A 17,689-nucleotide genomic window follows, 5' to 3' on the forward strand; every position below is an offset into this window, starting at 1 on the left:
AAAATCATAATTTTAATTAATTAATGTTTAAATGAAAAAGTGGGTTTAAACATATTCTGCGAATCATTAAAAACCTTTAGACTGTAAAGTAGCACAGTAATAACAACCTAGTAGGTATAAGAGCATTATTATTTATCAATAACAATACATAAGTATTTATATACATATATTTTTAATATATTCGTATTTTAATGTAATACTATATTATAATACATTATAATACATAATTACCTATTTTACATTTTAAAATTTTAAAAACCCAATAAAAATTTGTTATAACTCTAATTAGAATTTTAAATACTATTTAAAATTATAATAATACCATATCAAAACCGATGTAATGGCTATAATTTAAAATTTTTAAAATAAATACAAAAAATTGAGCTAGGTAATTAATTCTAAAAACATTATCTTATGTATTATTGTAGGTACGTTAGATGTATTGGTGTATTTATAGAGGTATTATTTACTTTTTGTGAATTATTAATGATATAGGTTATAGGTACTCGTCTGTTATTAATTCTTAAAATAATATTTATTTAAAAATTTTAAATATAATATATTATGCAAACGCACATTTTCGACAGGTTGTTAATTAATTAATTTGCACCTAGTAAATATATTAAGCAGTGGCTTGGGAAACGACAACTTCAGAGGCAATTACCTCTGAGATTTTTTTTGAACAGTGGGGTGAGTGGTAGTCGTTGGGTCCCTAGTTGAAAATGTGATATGAATGATATGATATACTAAATGGGTAGTCAATAATGATCTGAAATAATATAATAAGTTGTATTATATTATAATGCGTTTAAGCATTAATTACTTTAACATTTAAAAGATGCTTTACAGGATTTTTTTGAAGCCCTCCCCCATCTACTGTAATAATAGTTGTGGATGGATACATGGGGTATTTGTAATTTGTCTTTGGAAAATTTTTATAGTTCGCCACGCCACGTCTAATATTATTAGGTACTATATATAAATGGTCTACATAGATGTACGCCTGTACTGCAATAGTTATATATATATAAGTACTTATAGTTACCTACTGTATATTCAGGAATATGCTTGTAATAAAATAAATCGATAAAAATGAAATAAAACGGGTCACAGTTCATTTGTTGCTAGAAACGTCATATACCTATATTTAGATAAGATATAAAACTAAACACATAACACACGATGCACGTATGTATCAATGTATCTATTAAATTGTCGTAAGCCTTGATCTAAATAAATAAATAGGCCTAAATTATTTGTATAAACTGTCATTAGTATCTTTGATGATATTGATATTATAGGTACCTATGCTATATGCCTATATCTATAACTATTAGTCACTAATGATAGAAATTTTCAATAATTTAATTGACTACCAAGGTTATACTATGTTATACACTTAAACGATTAAAGAAGTTTTGAAAACTCGTGATCGCATATCGATTGGAAAAATAGTATATAAATCTGTTAAGTACAGCATTATGAGCATTGATGTATCCGTAGCTCGCAGTATAAGAATATCAAAACTAAAATAATGTAATTATGAAAGCGTGTTAACAAATAGCAATAACAAAATTATTAGTAGGTACTAGATATTCAATTCGACCGCTACCGCTGCAGTACACGCATAGTCCCCACCGACTAGGCGGACAGCGGTTGCGGTACTCGTTTCAGCAATCAGCAGTGTATCGGTTGAGGTCATAACGACCACCAGTGAGACCCAAAGTGCGAAATGGCACCGCGGTTACGGTAGTTCTACATCTCAACCGCGAACGGTTTTCGTAAACGCGAAAAGAATATAACAAATAATTATTGCCATATTGGGTTTTTGTCTTGAAAAGTAAGTTTGATGGATAATGATCCATAATACACAAACCCAGATGATCATCGACCCACCCGTACGAACGGCAACGATTTTCTAACAGCAAATACAATTTCATCGTACAAATATAGACTTCAATAGAACTTTGGCGCGGAGAACGATCGACGACCGCTGCATAGTGCTCGGCAGTACGGGCGTTAACACTTTATTCGGTTGGGCCACATTGGAAAACAGCTGCCGTTCGTGATTCTTTAGTGGGCGGGGGGACCGCGCGTGCAGTCGGCCAGTCGCGATCAGCTGATAATCACGCAGCTCTGTTAACACCCAGAGACCCTTGTGACTTTCGTTCAGCTGCTGGATATAAATGGCCGTATTCCTGTTAAATGAATGTAAATTCAACAACTGCGGTCTGTGCTTCAAAAACCTTTACGATCTCATCCAGCACATCGAAGACAAACACATAGGTAAAAAAACAAAAACATTTTCAACACGTTTCGCCCTCGTATGGGTCGACGCGGCGAACGTGTTCCTACGCCGCCGACCTTTTTATTATATTATTTTTCACCTCTATGCCCGTTTTCCTTTCCCTCCCGATCTCCGATCGACGCGATGACCTTTCGGTACCGAGGACCGCGCTTAGACCACCGATGCACCGTCGACCTATGTGACCCAATTGTATGTAGATTTAAATTTAGATCCTTCCCCGCCCTTTGAAAAAATAAAAATTCTATATCCCCCCTATCCCCAGTGTACAACGAGATTTTTTTCAACTTGGACGAGGCCCTAGTTTTTATTGTTCCTTATACTCTTTTTCAGTATGTAGCCCAAAATATAAGTTTCTGTCTGATGGCCCTTATGATGGATTTTAACAAATCCTTTAATAAATTTACTACTCCTTTGAAAGATAATTTCAAACATATATTTACAGACAAATTATTAGAAATAATTAATTTTTGAAGGCCATTTCTTAATTGAAATTATCAGATGCAATTAAACTGATAGTTCTGTTAATTTAAACTTTATATTTATTGATAGCTGTTTACTTCATTGTAGTTTATAATCTTTCAGATGTAGTAATATGTTATACAAACTACATATTTCCAAAATAATTTTCACCATAATTTAATTAGTCTAATTAAAGTAAACCCTAGTAAATTAACACCATAAATTAATTTTGGCTTTATATTAATCTAGATATATTCTTTTTAACTAGCTTTAAATTATTAAATATATATTAAAGAAGAAATATTTATATGATAATCATATGATTATAACTGAATGTTTTTACAAACAATAATCGTTTTATAGTAAATTGTATAAGATTCTTAGCCTATAATAAATTTTCAATTTTTTCTTTCTATTAGTTATATTGTCCTTTAAATAATATGTATTATATTAATGATGATCATTAAAAACTGTCAAAGCAATAATGAAACTACCTATTTTTTTTTTTTATAGGAATTAATATTATTTCTTTGTTATTTTTGACTGCCTAATAAATGTTAACTGCAATAACTAACTTTATTAAATAAGATCTATTTATAGGGCTATATTCTGATGATCAACTTAAATGGAATATTTATATTAAGGATGTTAGATATTAAATAATTTTATATTGTCTTAAAATGAAATGTATTTTTTTAATTATCATATTATTTAGGTGTACAATCTATTTTGAAATTGAACTCTGATATTGCACTTATGTTAATCACATTATTATACTAGAAACAATAACCCATAGACAATCTAGGATATTTTAAATAAATCATAATATAATAATAATGTGAAAATCAATGTTAATACATCTTAATCAAAATGTTAACTTAAAATATTATATACTCTTTTTAACTTATACCTTATGTACTATCCATCTTTAAATTTAATGCATAGGTGCCCACAGAAAATTCATCAGGGTAAGGCATATTAAAATCAAACACCAAAAAGTGTATTAAAGAAAAAAAATTATACTCAAGTCAAAATATTAATTAAACGTTTACTTAAATAATAATGATATTAACATTTTCAAAAATGTATTTTATATCTAGAGCAGGGCAAATGCCCTGTCTTGCTTCCCTTCTATCACCTATGATTCAGTAATAATTATTTGTTAAATCAAACTGAACATTTGTATTTACAAGCAATAGTTTATAGAGGATATGTAACCATTTGAGGATTTAATTGGTTTATTATGATATTTTTTATGGATTGCAGATAATAAACATAAGGTTAGGTTAATTATAATTGTTAAATGTTTGAAATGATATTAGGACCTTTAAAAATATGAATATTTACTAAGCATTATGATCAATGACATCAATGAATTTTTTAATATAAATTATACAAAAAATAATAATTACTATAGGGATAGAGATTATTTATATTTTATTACATTGTTGTGACAGTGTTAATTGGGAGTTAAATACACTAAATATTTCAAGTTTAATAATAACACAATCAACTATAATATCTACTAATGTGTTATTAATATTTCGGATGTTTAGATTTGTATAATACTCATTTGGATTTAACACATAATAGATACTGATCCTAAACCGATTGAGCTGATTGATCGCACTGAACAACAATGCTTGCCGCTCAGTTGTGTTATGCGGTTTTTCAGCGAGAATGTACACAAAACCGACATCGAACCAGCAGAACCTGTCATTCAGCCCAAAACCAGTATTTTACCACCAGCACCCAACATATTTCATCGACCATCACGAACTGGTAATTAAAAAAAAAAAAAAAAAAACGATAATATGTTATGTGTATAACATAACATGGAATTATTTAATTTTATACTCTTTTTAGGTTATGAATCTGATAAAGGAGAAACTGAAAACCTTGATCATATTGGTGACAGCAGTGACTCTTGGTCTACTACATCAGATGCAATCGATGATGCTCATAAAAATGGTCCCAAGTAAGACATAATAAAATAATTGATAGCAATTGATCTGTTGTTATTAAAAGTGTTTGTTTTTAGTTCACAACAGAAAGTTAAAATTGAGCAGCCAATACGACCATTTGCTTGTCCAATTCCAGGTTGTACTAAAAGGTATAAAAACGTTAATGGAATAAAATATCACGTTAAAAATGGACATACAAATGGCAAGTGAGTTGTGTTAATAATTACTAAATTCTGTTTTGAAAAAAAAAAATGCTTACAATATTATGTAAATTGTTCTAGAGTTCATAAGAAATACAAATGTCACTGTGGAAAAAGTTACGTGTCTATTCAAGGACTCAAATCACATGCAAATGGTATGCATGCTGGTACCAAGATGACATGGCTAACAATGCATAATGGTGAAACTATTCAGGTACCTGCAACACCACTTTCGCCAGATACTGTGCCCATACGTGCGGTCACGTTAAAACATGTGCCACGCACCACTGCGGACGCAAATCTACCGCCTAAAACTTTAGTCATCACTAAACCTCCTCCGTCCAACATTGAACCTCCCATTGTTGAATCATAATATTAATGCAGGGGAAGTTTATGAAAACCGTATTCCTATATAGTAAAAATTACCTGGAGTTCCAAAAGTCAGTCGTCATATTTAATGTCTTTTGTCGCTTGATTTTTTTTTTTTTTAATTTGAAGTTATTATTTTAGTTTATTATACTTACACAAACATTGTTTGTTATAAAATAAATATATAAAAACGAATGTTCAAGTATTCAGGAAACATGTTTAGTACAGTTTTATGTAGTTGGATGTCTAGGACTAAAGCTTTAAAGCTTGTGCATTTGTTTATTATGTTTTATGTCGAGCTGTGTATAGTGTATGTTACCTTAAAGACTTGATTGCTATTAAAAGAGTCAAATATTGTTAACAATAAAGTTATATATTTAAAATAAATAAAAAAATTAATAAATTGTTATTTTAAATTTGCTTACTTATTACAATATTATTTGATTTTATAATTGAAAATACAGATAATGTATGCTGGTGATTTATCAGGGAATCTATCTCTATTTGTCTCCTGTAAGTTGATTGTGTTCACATTAATAATTGATGTATGTCAAATGGTTTCTTTACAAATTGTTGAATTTCTGCATGTATTGCATAACTCAATGTTCAATAAATTTAAAATTCAAATGTTATTATTTAAACATTATAAATATAAACAGAGTCTCGTTTTTGAAGTCTCTTGTTTTTACTAGTTAGTCTAAAAAATAACCTTATTATCCTTAAATTTTCATAATATTAATAGGAATAAATATGAAATATTTCATTACATGTGATAAATTAAAATTTACATTACCTATTACCATAATCTATAAATAAAAAAATTATTTTGATATTAGAACTCTGACAAATATTTTATTGGTAGTATCTATTATTAACATTTTTTTTTATAGAGTAATAGAATACGAAAAATATCTATAAAAAATGAATGCTGTACCTTTAAATTTTCAAATTAAAATATTAAACATAAAAGAGATTATTTTTACTAAATTAAATTATTCATAACTACCATACTACTGTAATCAATTATACGTTAATAACTTTATAACATCATTATTCTATTCAGTCTTTATCTTATTAATGTACATCATAGCAAATTTGTATTCAGTAGAACACATATTATGTTGCTAGCTTTAATATTGGAGTCAATACTCAATTTACATATTAACAAACTTAAAGGTAAGAATATTATCTAAGACATGTCATATACTTTTATTGACATTATCAGTTTAAATTAAGTTATAACAGTTATAGCTATGTAAAATATTCATCTCACTTTAAAATGATAATAACAATAAAAGCAAAGGACATTTCCTAGATAATATTCTTACCTTTAAACTTAATGATTTATAAATTTACTCTAATAATAAAGCTAACAATACAAAATTAATTCTACTGAGCAATAATCCATATTGTATATATGTTAAGATAGAGACAACACATGCAGATATAACGCCTATTAAAGTCTTAAATTATTAAATATATTTTAAATATCATTATAATAATGGAAAAAAATTGTTGCAAATAATTATAAAAAAAATAATGCAACAGACCATAATTCAATTTGATTAGCTATTATTATTTCATGTTATGGTTAATTAACAGATACTAATTAGTTACTTTAACTCTTAAGGCGTGTTTCTCAAAGATAAATTTTATTTGAATTTGAAATTATTAGTACAATTATTGAAGTGACCTACTATTTTGTAACTAATTGTTGACATGGCCCACACACTTCTTCTTGACTATATCAGGCCTTTGGAAGTTTACTAAAAGTTCATCATTATGTAATCATCTTCATAATACCATACATTGGATTAACATCATTACATCAACGATTGAATAATTGGATACATATTTTCCTGAGAACTTTTTTCACAAATACCATTTATCTTAGTACTAACCTGTTATCATTGAACTAATTAAAATTAATCATTAATTAGTGATAAAAATCATATAGTAGTAAAACAAGTTTTGTCCACTATCCAAGATTTTTTCTAACCTCTATAGTTTAATTTAATTTGTCAAAAACTCAGAAGTCAATTCTTAACATATTATAACTATAGCACTATAGAATACTTTTAGAGCCTTAGTTATAACCAATCCTCTACATCAATGAAAAATTGAAATTATACAAACGTTTTAGTAGTAACTATGATAAACAACATTAGTAATTAAAGTCATGGTAGAATAAGGTTATGTTAAGTACTTTATTAATAGATTTGTACTAATGTACACTTTCTATAATAAATTTAATAATTAATACTAACATTTTTAATATCAGTCCTTAATAAATACATACAGTAGCGTGTTGAAGTAGGTTTTGTTGAAGCAATTACTTTAAAATCAAAGTAGGAAAGTACGGGGTAATGGATTTAGTATGTTAAAAAGTTTTTTATAATATGTTTATACTGTTTAGTAAAAAAACCAAACACAAATTGTAGATAAAAAGCTATGGGTACATAGGTGGTGTCAAATAGTAGTTTGCCTCAGGTTTGAAAATTGTTCTACATGCCACTGAATACAAGTTATAATAATTATTATTATGAAATAATAATAATAATAATAAATGCATTATGTACCGTGATCCAAAATTAGAATTATATATTACTAGCTCTAAGATATTGAATAAAAAACTACATTTAGATTCAAAATGTAAAACATAAATTAATATAATTATTAATACTATTTTAACTCAAAACTTAATCGTTATCTTATATACTTTCATGGAATTATTTATTATTATTTGTTGCAATAATGTTTACAAAATAAGCACATAGATTATAACATGTAAAATAAATCTCTATTACAAGCCTGAGATTATTTTTTCAGTGTAATTTGATGATGAGGTTAGTACATGATTTTTTTTTTTTAATAATTTTATATTATTTATTTTTTCTTCGTCATAATTTTTAATAAAGCTTGTCTCATATTGTTGACCATTTTCTCCAGTTCTTCAGCTTTGATAGCCAACCTTCTGTTGGTGGCTTCCAATTGACTAGCACTGCCATTTAACTCATTTTCTCTGGCTTTTCTTGTAGCTCTTGACTTACGAGATGCTTCGTTATTGCGATCCCTCAATTGTCGATACTTGTCATCAGATGAATGGTAATCTTCATTAGGCTTTCTGTGCTTAGGATAGTCATCATCGTCTGTCTGTATTGAAGCTGATGAATTACTACTACGACGTTTTCGAGTCCACTGAGAGGTTGGTGATACAGTTGTTACATCTTTGGGTGTAGGTACTTCAGCCAAATTGTCAGTTTTTTTTTCCTAAAAAAAATAAAATAACAACAATCATATATAAAAACTGAATCAACTAGTAGATATGATCAAAACTTACATCAAAAACATAAGCTAAAAGATTAAAAGCAGATTCTTGTTCAGTCAGCGTTTTTACAACTTCTGGCGTGTTTAAAATATCACCGTAACTAGTTGACTGAATTTGTTGTAGCCCAACATCTAATTTGAGGGTAGAGTTTTTTCTCATAGATATTGGTTGTTTAAAAGCTGCATCTTCTATAGGTATAATTAGTTCTATCTCTGGTTTGTTTATCTTTTGAAATTCGTCATCGATTGTGAAAACATTTTGAGGTGTTGAAAATGGCTCCAATAAAGCAGGCGCATCCATTTGAAACATGTCTAAATACGGCTCGTCTTCTCTGTACATAGTTATGTCATTAGTGCTGTTATTTGAATTTATAATCCCGGGTGCTTGTCTATCGCATTTATTTTTTTCTGTAAAGAAATATACAAAAAGTTAAGCAACACATTACAACTTTATGTATAATAATAAACTGTTACCGTTTGCACACATATTTAAAAATTCATCCACTAAGCCCTCCATTTTGGTGGGTGCATCGTACATTAGTGAACTTGAACTGGTCTCCAAGACCGTTTGATGTGTTAATGGCTGGAGCGATTGAATGTTCACGTTTGGGGTGCCGGTTTTCTCGGCAGGACATGAAGATAACACAGTTTTGGATGCAGTAGAACATGATGGCTTGGTCTAGATAAAACAATATAATTTAGTAATACATAAAACATAGGTAAAATCTATTTCATAAAATGGTACTTACTTTTGGATTCGCTTTGGTGCTTACAAAAGTAATGGTGCTTTCGATTCACAACAGTAATACCTCCCTTTTACAGGAGACAGTAATTCAGGGCTCACCTGTTAACAAAAATGTAAATTAATTAATAATATCTAAAGTATATCAAAATACATTTACTTTTAAATTAAGTTCTTCCCAATGGGATTTATAATTTTGGTTATTTTGATTAAAATATAAAGGGAGTAAAGTTGTCAAAAACAGTTTTTAACTATGTTATGCGTGTATAAGACAGAGACAACACATCCTACTAAGAGGACTTAAGATACTTACATGTCATACCCATCTTACAAAACATAGATACAACATAAAAAATGTGCTTTTAAAAGAAATAATTTTGTGTTGAAAGTTTCAATGTTAAGGTGACCTATGATTAAATTTAGATGAGAACATTATTTGTTATCTCTATGCAGTGTTTTACGACATACTAATTTTTAAACCATCCTTTAGTATGGAAAATACTAAAATATAAAAATTCTCATCTAGCTTAATAATTAAAATATCCTAAAAAATCTAGGAGATAACAGATAACGTTCCATCTTTAAGTTTGATAATAGGTCAATACACTACAATTATTGTAAAACTAATAATACAAAACCAGCTCTACTGAATGAAAATTGTCTGTTGTATAAACAGAAAAAACACATGAAGTGTGGTATCCTTTAACATTTTTATTAAAAAAATAATAAAATTATTATTTACTGAATCCAATTAAACAATATATCATAAGTATTTCGTTATTATTAAAAAATTACAAAATTGTAAATAGGTCAAGTTTATTTTATAACTAATTAAACTATGGTAACGTTTTATAGCCTTGTGGATAGGAAAATAAAATAAACTATTTAAATTAAACAACATATAGATATATACTAAAATTAAGTTTGAGAATTTTAATGGCTAATTGTATTAATATAAACAAATACATAGGTAAATTGTTTCTTCATACAATTTATGTGCACTTTGGCATAGCAAATAAAATAGAGGAGTGCTAACATTTTTTGACAACACAATAATAGGTATCATAAATATTAGGCCTTTACATACAACATGCACAACTATGCCTTCCATCGTTTAGCTGATAAATTGATGCCTAGAAATCTTTTCATTTTAAAGTACATAATTTGAGTATAAGGACTAAAGGATAACGTGAAAAAATAATTGTATGAAATTGAAAGGATAGTAATTGCCGATTGGTTTAGTAGTTTAATACAATACATACTTAATAATTTAAAAGCCAGTAGCAAAAAATGATTTTTTTTAGTTTAATAACAGCAAAAATTAACTAAATTACATTTATAAAAAGGTATTAAAATTAATTTTATTATCTTAAACAAAGAAATACCACTTAATATATATATTTTGTGAATCTAACATGGAAATATTACATAACAACCTCGTCTACAAATACTATGTATAATTATAATTCATAATAATAGTATACTAGGTATATAATTTTTAAAATTCTATTTGGCCTTGAAAATAATTTCAAGGTTATTTAATGTCACTTAGTTTTTAACGCAGTATCTACACACATTCTCAATAATTTACCAGTTTTTAAAGGCCTACCTACTAAAAATCATTACACCAAAATCATATTATATCAATCACATTTAAATAAAAATTTTATATATTTGATTGTTTTACAGTTAATTATTATCCATAATCTCAATAGATTTGTTAAAAACATGTTTGATTATACCTAGTTCTGGTAAGGAACAATGATTGTAAATAATACACACTGTCCAAGTAGTGTTGTGTAACAAATGAAATTTTGAAAAGGCAAAGGGTGAGCAGTGGAGTGGAATTTAAATCATTTTAATAGTTCTCTATATTAGTCCTATGGGTTAAAATATCGAATCTACGAATATATCATAACATTCATAACAAATGTATATGCAACTACAATCCAAATAATATAAATAAGTCCCTATTCAACAGAGAATATTAAATACATCACCAAAACAAAAAGGGTGAATAATAATGTAATTACATAAGTAATATAGCTATATATCTATGAAAACAAAAAAACTTACCAGATGTGCATGCAAATTGCGACGCAAATCGGTGAACGTCGGAAGCGTGGAGGGGGGAATTTACGAAAAATTATTCTTTGGAAATAAAAACGTACGTCGTTGTGGTACACCGCTGGAATTTCCTCGGAAGACCGTTTGGCGTTTGCGATTTCTCTCGTTCAACGTGGGTATGAAAAAATGACGGGAATGACGAAAGTTGATGGCACAACTACAAGCGGTCGGTCGGCAAAGTACTGTGGTTTCAGGTTTGTGAATGATCGGGCGCGGGTTCGTGCTTCGGCGTATGAGTATACGACAGCGCCAGAGGAATTTCACGGGAACGATGTGCTCACCTGAAGTCGCGATGTGCCATTGGTCAATGATACACTATGACGTCATTAACCGCCAACCGCGGTCGCCGACACGACAGTTTGTCGCATCGCCCCACCGACGACAATCTCCGGTGGCCAGTTCGGGCAACACGTAATAATTACGTACCACCGCTATCCGCCTGCCTACCAGCCCGAAAACTGAAAAGTTGAAACACTGTGCATGTTCATCGAAGCTTGCCGCCGGCGCGGCGCCCACCGTTAACGGTTACATACCTCTACCTACCCATACTTGCTTGTATATATATTCTTTAATTCTCATATACTTATACGCGATCCAAGTTTGACGACATAATACTGTTATTACTTATTATAATATATACCTAACATATCGACGTGTCGTGTATCGAGAAACGAATTGCCGCGTATTCGTTTTTTTATAGACGTTTCACCAGCTTTCACTCGGACTTGAGCGAGGTCAGCGTAGGTAACATAATATTATAATGTGCCTATATTATAATATTATATATAATAATATAAATTTTTAACACATAACCTCCAAACAGAACCTCATTCGCACGTGAATGAAATTCCAATCAAGGATTCTCAAGGACAGGCATTATATAATATAGTTACCAACTATAGTTTAGTTAGCCACTGGGCACTTATCAACTATTAACTAATGATTATAGCTACCGCTTATTGGCTATTATTCGTATAGGTTCCGTTAGATAGGCAGATAGGCCCGAGGCCGCCCGACTGTACGAGATACCTAACTCTTAGAGACTAACTTTACGTACTAGAAAGAGAAAAAACAGACTAGTCAAAATATTTGTTTAGTTTTTTCTTTTTTGTAGCACTTCAAGAAAAATATTTTGTATTCAGACCATCAAATTATATTTTAAGTATACAATTGTATATTATATATCTAATATAACTATACCTATAGTGTTTAGTTTCAAACTAGGTATGTATAAAGATATATTGAAAAATTGTAATTTACATTTTTGCATGAATAAATTAAAAGTAGGACGTACCCAATGTATTCTCACTTACGACTTGCCCATTGAGACAATCGATTTACTTATACCGTTCGTATTATTATTTTTATAAATCTTGGAATAATATAGAATTTTTTATGAGAAGTGGTCAGACTTTTTTAAGAAGTATATGAAATTATAAAAGTTTAGAATATTCTTCCAAATAACTTAATCTTAACTAATGAATATTTACTATTCCAGTCCATGTTGAATAAAAATGTAGAGATGTTCAAAATGTTATGATTCAGCCTTGAACAAAAATGAACTATTAAAATGGAAATGAATTTTTTTCAAATCATAGTCAGTAATACGCATTTTTAAAAATAATCGATATGTAATTACCTAAATTGTTTTCAATCTGTCTACGTGGTAATAAAGGTAACCTTAAAATTTATAGTTTTGTAAAAATAAATTATTATAATGTATATGTCCTGTCTTCAAAATTTTAAAATGAATATTCGATATTGTAAATATTTTCACTGGTAAATTTGGCTCAAATGGGCAACGCCCATTAAAATTATAAGTATAGGTACCTAATTTATATAATTAATTTAAAAATGTCAATGTCATAAATTAATAAAACGTACCTAACGTATTAATATAATATAATTAAAATGAATATTTTTTTGTTTTTTAATATGTAATAAAAGTATAAAGTATAAACATTTGTTTCATTATTCATTATATATTTATAATAGCACAAATATTTATAAATTAACCATATCTATACTATACGTCTATACCTAAATATAATAAATTATTCATTTATAAATAACTAATAAAGCATAAAGCATAGTTGTGTATATATGCATGATTATAACTAAGAGTGTAACCTATACCTATCAAAAAATAAAAAATGCACCTAATCCAGGGGTCGGCAACCTACGACTCGCATACGGCTCTTTCGATCTTAAGTTGCGGCACTCTAGGTCCGTACACAAAAATAATTATTTTATTATCAAAAAAAATATATACCTACCTGTATATTTTGTTAAATAAAAAAAATATATTATTTTACATTATATTTTTGTTGCTTTTAATAATATGAAATACCTGCTGCACAGGCCATCGTAATCAACTAAAATTAAAAGTGTACAATTACATACAGGAAACCCATATTTTTATATTAATATATAAGCTATATTAGCGATAAACGATTGATAATAAATTATTCATAATAATATTATTTCGTGTATAAAATTGATTATTTTAAATTGAAAATCATTTATTTATAAGCAAATACTAAAATAATAAACATTGAGATGAACATTTTTAGTGGTTCTTTAAAAATTGGAAAATTATCTATGTAAATTGTAACTTTTAGCTCTGTTGTCTCAAAAGGTTGCCGATCCCTGACCAAACCCATAATGATACATATTTAGTTTTTATTAACATGCATTTAAAAAGTTCAATAAATATCGAATTCGTTGAAGTAACATACATATTTTTTAATTAACTTGGGTATATCTACATGGATGTTGATGAAGAAATAAAAGACGTACCTATATTGCGGCCTGCGGGTTATTATTTTGTAGATATATCATAATATTCATAATATAATTTAGTATATTAGGAATTGATAATTATAATATATACGTTTATATAATCAAGTCCGATGCAAACTATAGTACGATTCAATACGTCAGTTACTACATGACATATGACACAGGAAAGACACTATGAATTCACATTAGACCAATAATATCAGACTCGTTATGAATGTTACTATATATGTATAACTAAATTTGGCTCCATAAAATAATTTATGAAATAATCATTTCCCGTACGTTTTTGCTATAGAGAGGTTGTGTTTTTTACAATGTATAAAAAATTTTCCATTCCTGATATGGCTATATAGTTGATTTATTATTAGATGATTAAGAAGTTCATTAAATTAAAATTGCTATAAAAACAAATAAAAAAACAGTTAATATGGGTCCACGAGATTTAAAATAAAAGAAAAATAGAAGGAGAATAAGCAAACTTATGTAAATAACTATAGAAGAAAACAAAGACAAATTTTTCAAATATTTTTTTATGACTAAATTTTAGTTTAATGTTTTTTTTTTTTGAAAATCAAGAACAAAATCACTTACCAGACTACACATAATTTATTTAGGGAATCAATTCCCTCTAATGACAAATTGGCAATGTGCAAATGTGCATAAGCCATAAGATTAGAAATCTTAAGCATCTACATTTTTTAATCAATTTGTATATCATAAAATATATTTCAAATGATTAAAAATAAATCTAATAAGAAGTAAGAATTATATGTACTCAAAATTAAAAAGGATAAGCAAGTGAGTATCGCTTTGCTGTATAGTAGAGATGGAGAGTAGGTTAAATTTGAATGCAATACATGTTGAATGTTGATACATACAATGATTAATATACGAAAAACGATTCTGAACGGAGATGATTGATCAGTCTAGGATATAATATTATATTATTACCTATATTTAAATTATATATCGTTATTTTATGTGATTTCATAAAAAATTAAATGTAATAGGTACGCTCATAAAATTGTATCTATGTTGAAACTAGAATTTTTTCGAAGAAAAAGTTATGAAAACCTTGTATTGGTCTTTTTAACCTTAGGTATAAACCATAACAATTTTATGAATTTTCAACTTCAAAATTCCTTACAAATTTTCTCGGTTTTGACATATTTTATAAACATTTGAACTTTAAACGCTTATAAACAAAAATTATGACTAACGTTTTTTTTTTTTTTTTACTACGATATGTATAACTTATAATAAGCTTTGTATTAAATTTTAAAGAATTTTTTGAATGCCAAATTTTTTTTATAGGCATTTCAAAAAAAAACTTAGAATTATCAAAAATTTCAATTGTCTATTAATAACTTAAAAAAAGTCAAAATGTTTTAAAAATTTAACCTAAAATCATCCCTCAAAAAGGAGGCCGTGCACCCCCAAACATACGTTCAAAAATCGAGATAAATTTAAACAAACTTTTTGTTCCACAGAAGAATCACTTTACAGAAAATAATATTTTAATAAATGTATTGTTATTGTAATTGTGTTATTTTGTTATTTAAAGTATTAATATTATTAGAATAAGTTATATTATTTAATATTTATCAATAGGTACCTATGTATAGTTGTATTATTAAATTATTAACAAACCCAATAAGCATCTTTAAATGCATTTTTTTTATAAAAATGTATAGTTACCTACATAAAAAAGTTTGAATATGCAATATCGTTAAATATATAGGTAATAGGTATGCTAGCTGTGGACACACTGTGACATCAGAAAACAAATTAACATACACGAATATTGTGGGTTAGATATTGTTTTTATATTCACATTGTATCATTAACAGATTTAGACAAATTCACAGCGACATGACACGACAAAACATCCTTATACGGCACGTATGTCTTTGTCGGTCTGTATTGATTATTGCATTGGTACATATTATAAAGTAGGTATCAATTTAATTATTTTAAAGTCTTAAACTATAAATAGGTAATGCGTTTTGCTTGTTAGTTGTTTAATTATACTAAACAATATATGAGTTGATATGTAGTATTTAGTTAGTTTTTTACTTTGGTCTCATTAAATAATTTTAATTATGGTATTTAAGCACCAACTCGGTGTATTTTTTGAAAGCAATTTTGGTATATGTATATATACAAATATAAACATACATACCTACACACATGTATATATATATATATATATATATATATATATATAAAATGATTAAATAATAATAGTTATGTTTATATTACTATTTATGATGTAGGTATAACTTTTTTATTTTATCTCAAAGTGAATATAATATATTATAGTAATTTTGATGTGTCTTTTGGACTATATTACGAGTCACACAGGTATTAAATGTTAACGATAAAAATAATAGCTATATAATTAGTAAGATAATTCCAAGAATAATTACCAGTGCAGTGGAATATTCTGTATTGACATAATGGCTCTTAAAATACTCATATAAATATATCAGGTGATTCTTTTGTCATAAACTTCTTTAACTACTTATGATTTCAAAAACTTTAACATTTTTGAAAATATTTCTTTTATATAATTTATAGTTGAAATAGAATATTTTCTGAAGTATTTCGTTACATGAAAATCGAAATTTGGACAAGTATTTTTTATAAGTTATAAGTATTTAAAGTTTTGGAGAGCGGAATGTAGTAGTACGAGGATAGGTAGCGCGAAAAATGTTAGTTTACTATTTAGTTCATTTAAATTAAAATAGTTTTTGATAAATACATGAATGTTATACACTTATACAATAAAAGAATCACCTTATATAGTTATATATTTAACATACATACATATGATATCTAAACATATAGTCTTCATAAGGTACGATATTATTTATTATCTATAACGAGCCAGTGGCACACACTCAAATAAATAAAGGTGGTAGCACGTCCAATGGCAAATATACCACCCACCCATTCGCCAAATCGCTTTCAAAAACTAAAATAAATGGAAATTAGTACAATAATGCTTATAATGCTTTTTTTTTAATATGCTGTTGTTATTGGCAAATGTATTAATTACAGTATCTGTGTCAATTTGAATATCATTTGAAAGTACCATTACACTTTAAAGCTAAGAAACTTAGAGGTAGTAGCTGCTAACTTAGACCTCTCTTGTGTGCTGCACTGTAGCGGGCTATATAAGTAATAAAGTATAAAATATAATTTTTTTAAACAATAATGACGGTTCGTGATTTATTTTGAGTATTGTTATTTAGTATAATATTATTTATTTATAATTTTAAATCTTTTAATAGGCAAGTCATAAAAAAACATTTACTAATTATAATAGCAAATTTAAATTTTTTGCAAAAATCAAGTTTTAAAACATAGCCCTTGGTATGTTAATTAA

General features: G+C 27.7%; 2 protein-coding genes across 2 annotated transcripts; one reads left to right on the plus strand and one right to left on the minus strand.

Annotated features, from left to right (window-relative positions):
• The first annotated feature begins 1,740 nt into the window (after positions 1–1,740).
• Positions 1,741–5,716, plus strand: LOC113561354 (juxtaposed with another zinc finger protein 1-like). Its single transcript, XM_026967709.1, has 5 exons — positions 1,741–2,286; positions 4,361–4,549; positions 4,634–4,745; positions 4,809–4,937; positions 5,013–5,716. Exons 1-5 carry the CDS (start codon positions 2,187–2,189, stop codon positions 5,302–5,304), a joined length of 822 nt encoding a protein of 273 aa, XP_026823510.1. The 5' UTR covers positions 1,741–2,186; the 3' UTR covers positions 5,305–5,716.
• A 2,300-nt stretch (positions 5,717–8,016) lies between these two features.
• LOC113549628 lies at positions 8,017–11,849 on the minus strand. The gene is made up of 5 exons (XM_026951022.1): positions 11,446–11,849; positions 9,377–9,471; positions 9,102–9,306; positions 8,641–9,035; positions 8,017–8,570 (listed from the first exon to the last, which is right to left on the minus strand). Exons 3-5 carry the CDS (start codon positions 9,163–9,165, stop codon positions 8,187–8,189), a joined length of 843 nt encoding a protein of 280 aa, XP_026806823.1. The 5' UTR covers positions 9,166–9,306; positions 9,377–9,471; positions 11,446–11,849; the 3' UTR covers positions 8,017–8,186.
• Positions 11,850–17,689: the final 5,840 nt, after the last annotated feature.

Source organism: Rhopalosiphum maidis, chromosome 4 (genome assembly GCF_003676215.2).
Source record: "Rhopalosiphum maidis isolate BTI-1 chromosome 4, ASM367621v3, whole genome shotgun sequence".
NCBI classification, from domain to species: domain Eukaryota; kingdom Metazoa; phylum Arthropoda; class Insecta; order Hemiptera; family Aphididae; genus Rhopalosiphum; species Rhopalosiphum maidis.

Coding starts and splice junctions, on each gene's coding strand:
- LOC113561354 (XM_026967709.1), top strand. CDS start 2,187: ATGGCCGTATTCCTGTTAAATGAATGTAAATTCAACAACTGCGGTCTG. Junction 2,287..4,360: donor CATCGAAGACAAACACATAG/GTAAAAAAACAA, acceptor AACACATAATAG/ATACTGATCCTAAACCGATT. Junction 4,550..4,633: donor TCATCGACCATCACGAACTG/GTAATTAAAAAA, acceptor TACTCTTTTTAG/GTTATGAATCTGATAAAGGA.
- LOC113549628 (XM_026951022.1), bottom strand. CDS start 9,165: ATGTACGATGCACCCACCAAAATGGAGGGCTTAGTGGATGAATTTTTA. Junction 9,036..9,101: donor TTTAAATATGTGTGCAAACG/GTAACAGTTTAT, acceptor ATTTCTTTACAG/AAAAAAATAAATGCGATAGA. Junction 8,571..8,640: donor TTTTAGCTTATGTTTTTGAT/GTAAGTTTTGAT, acceptor TATTTTTTTTAG/GAAAAAAAAACTGACAATTT.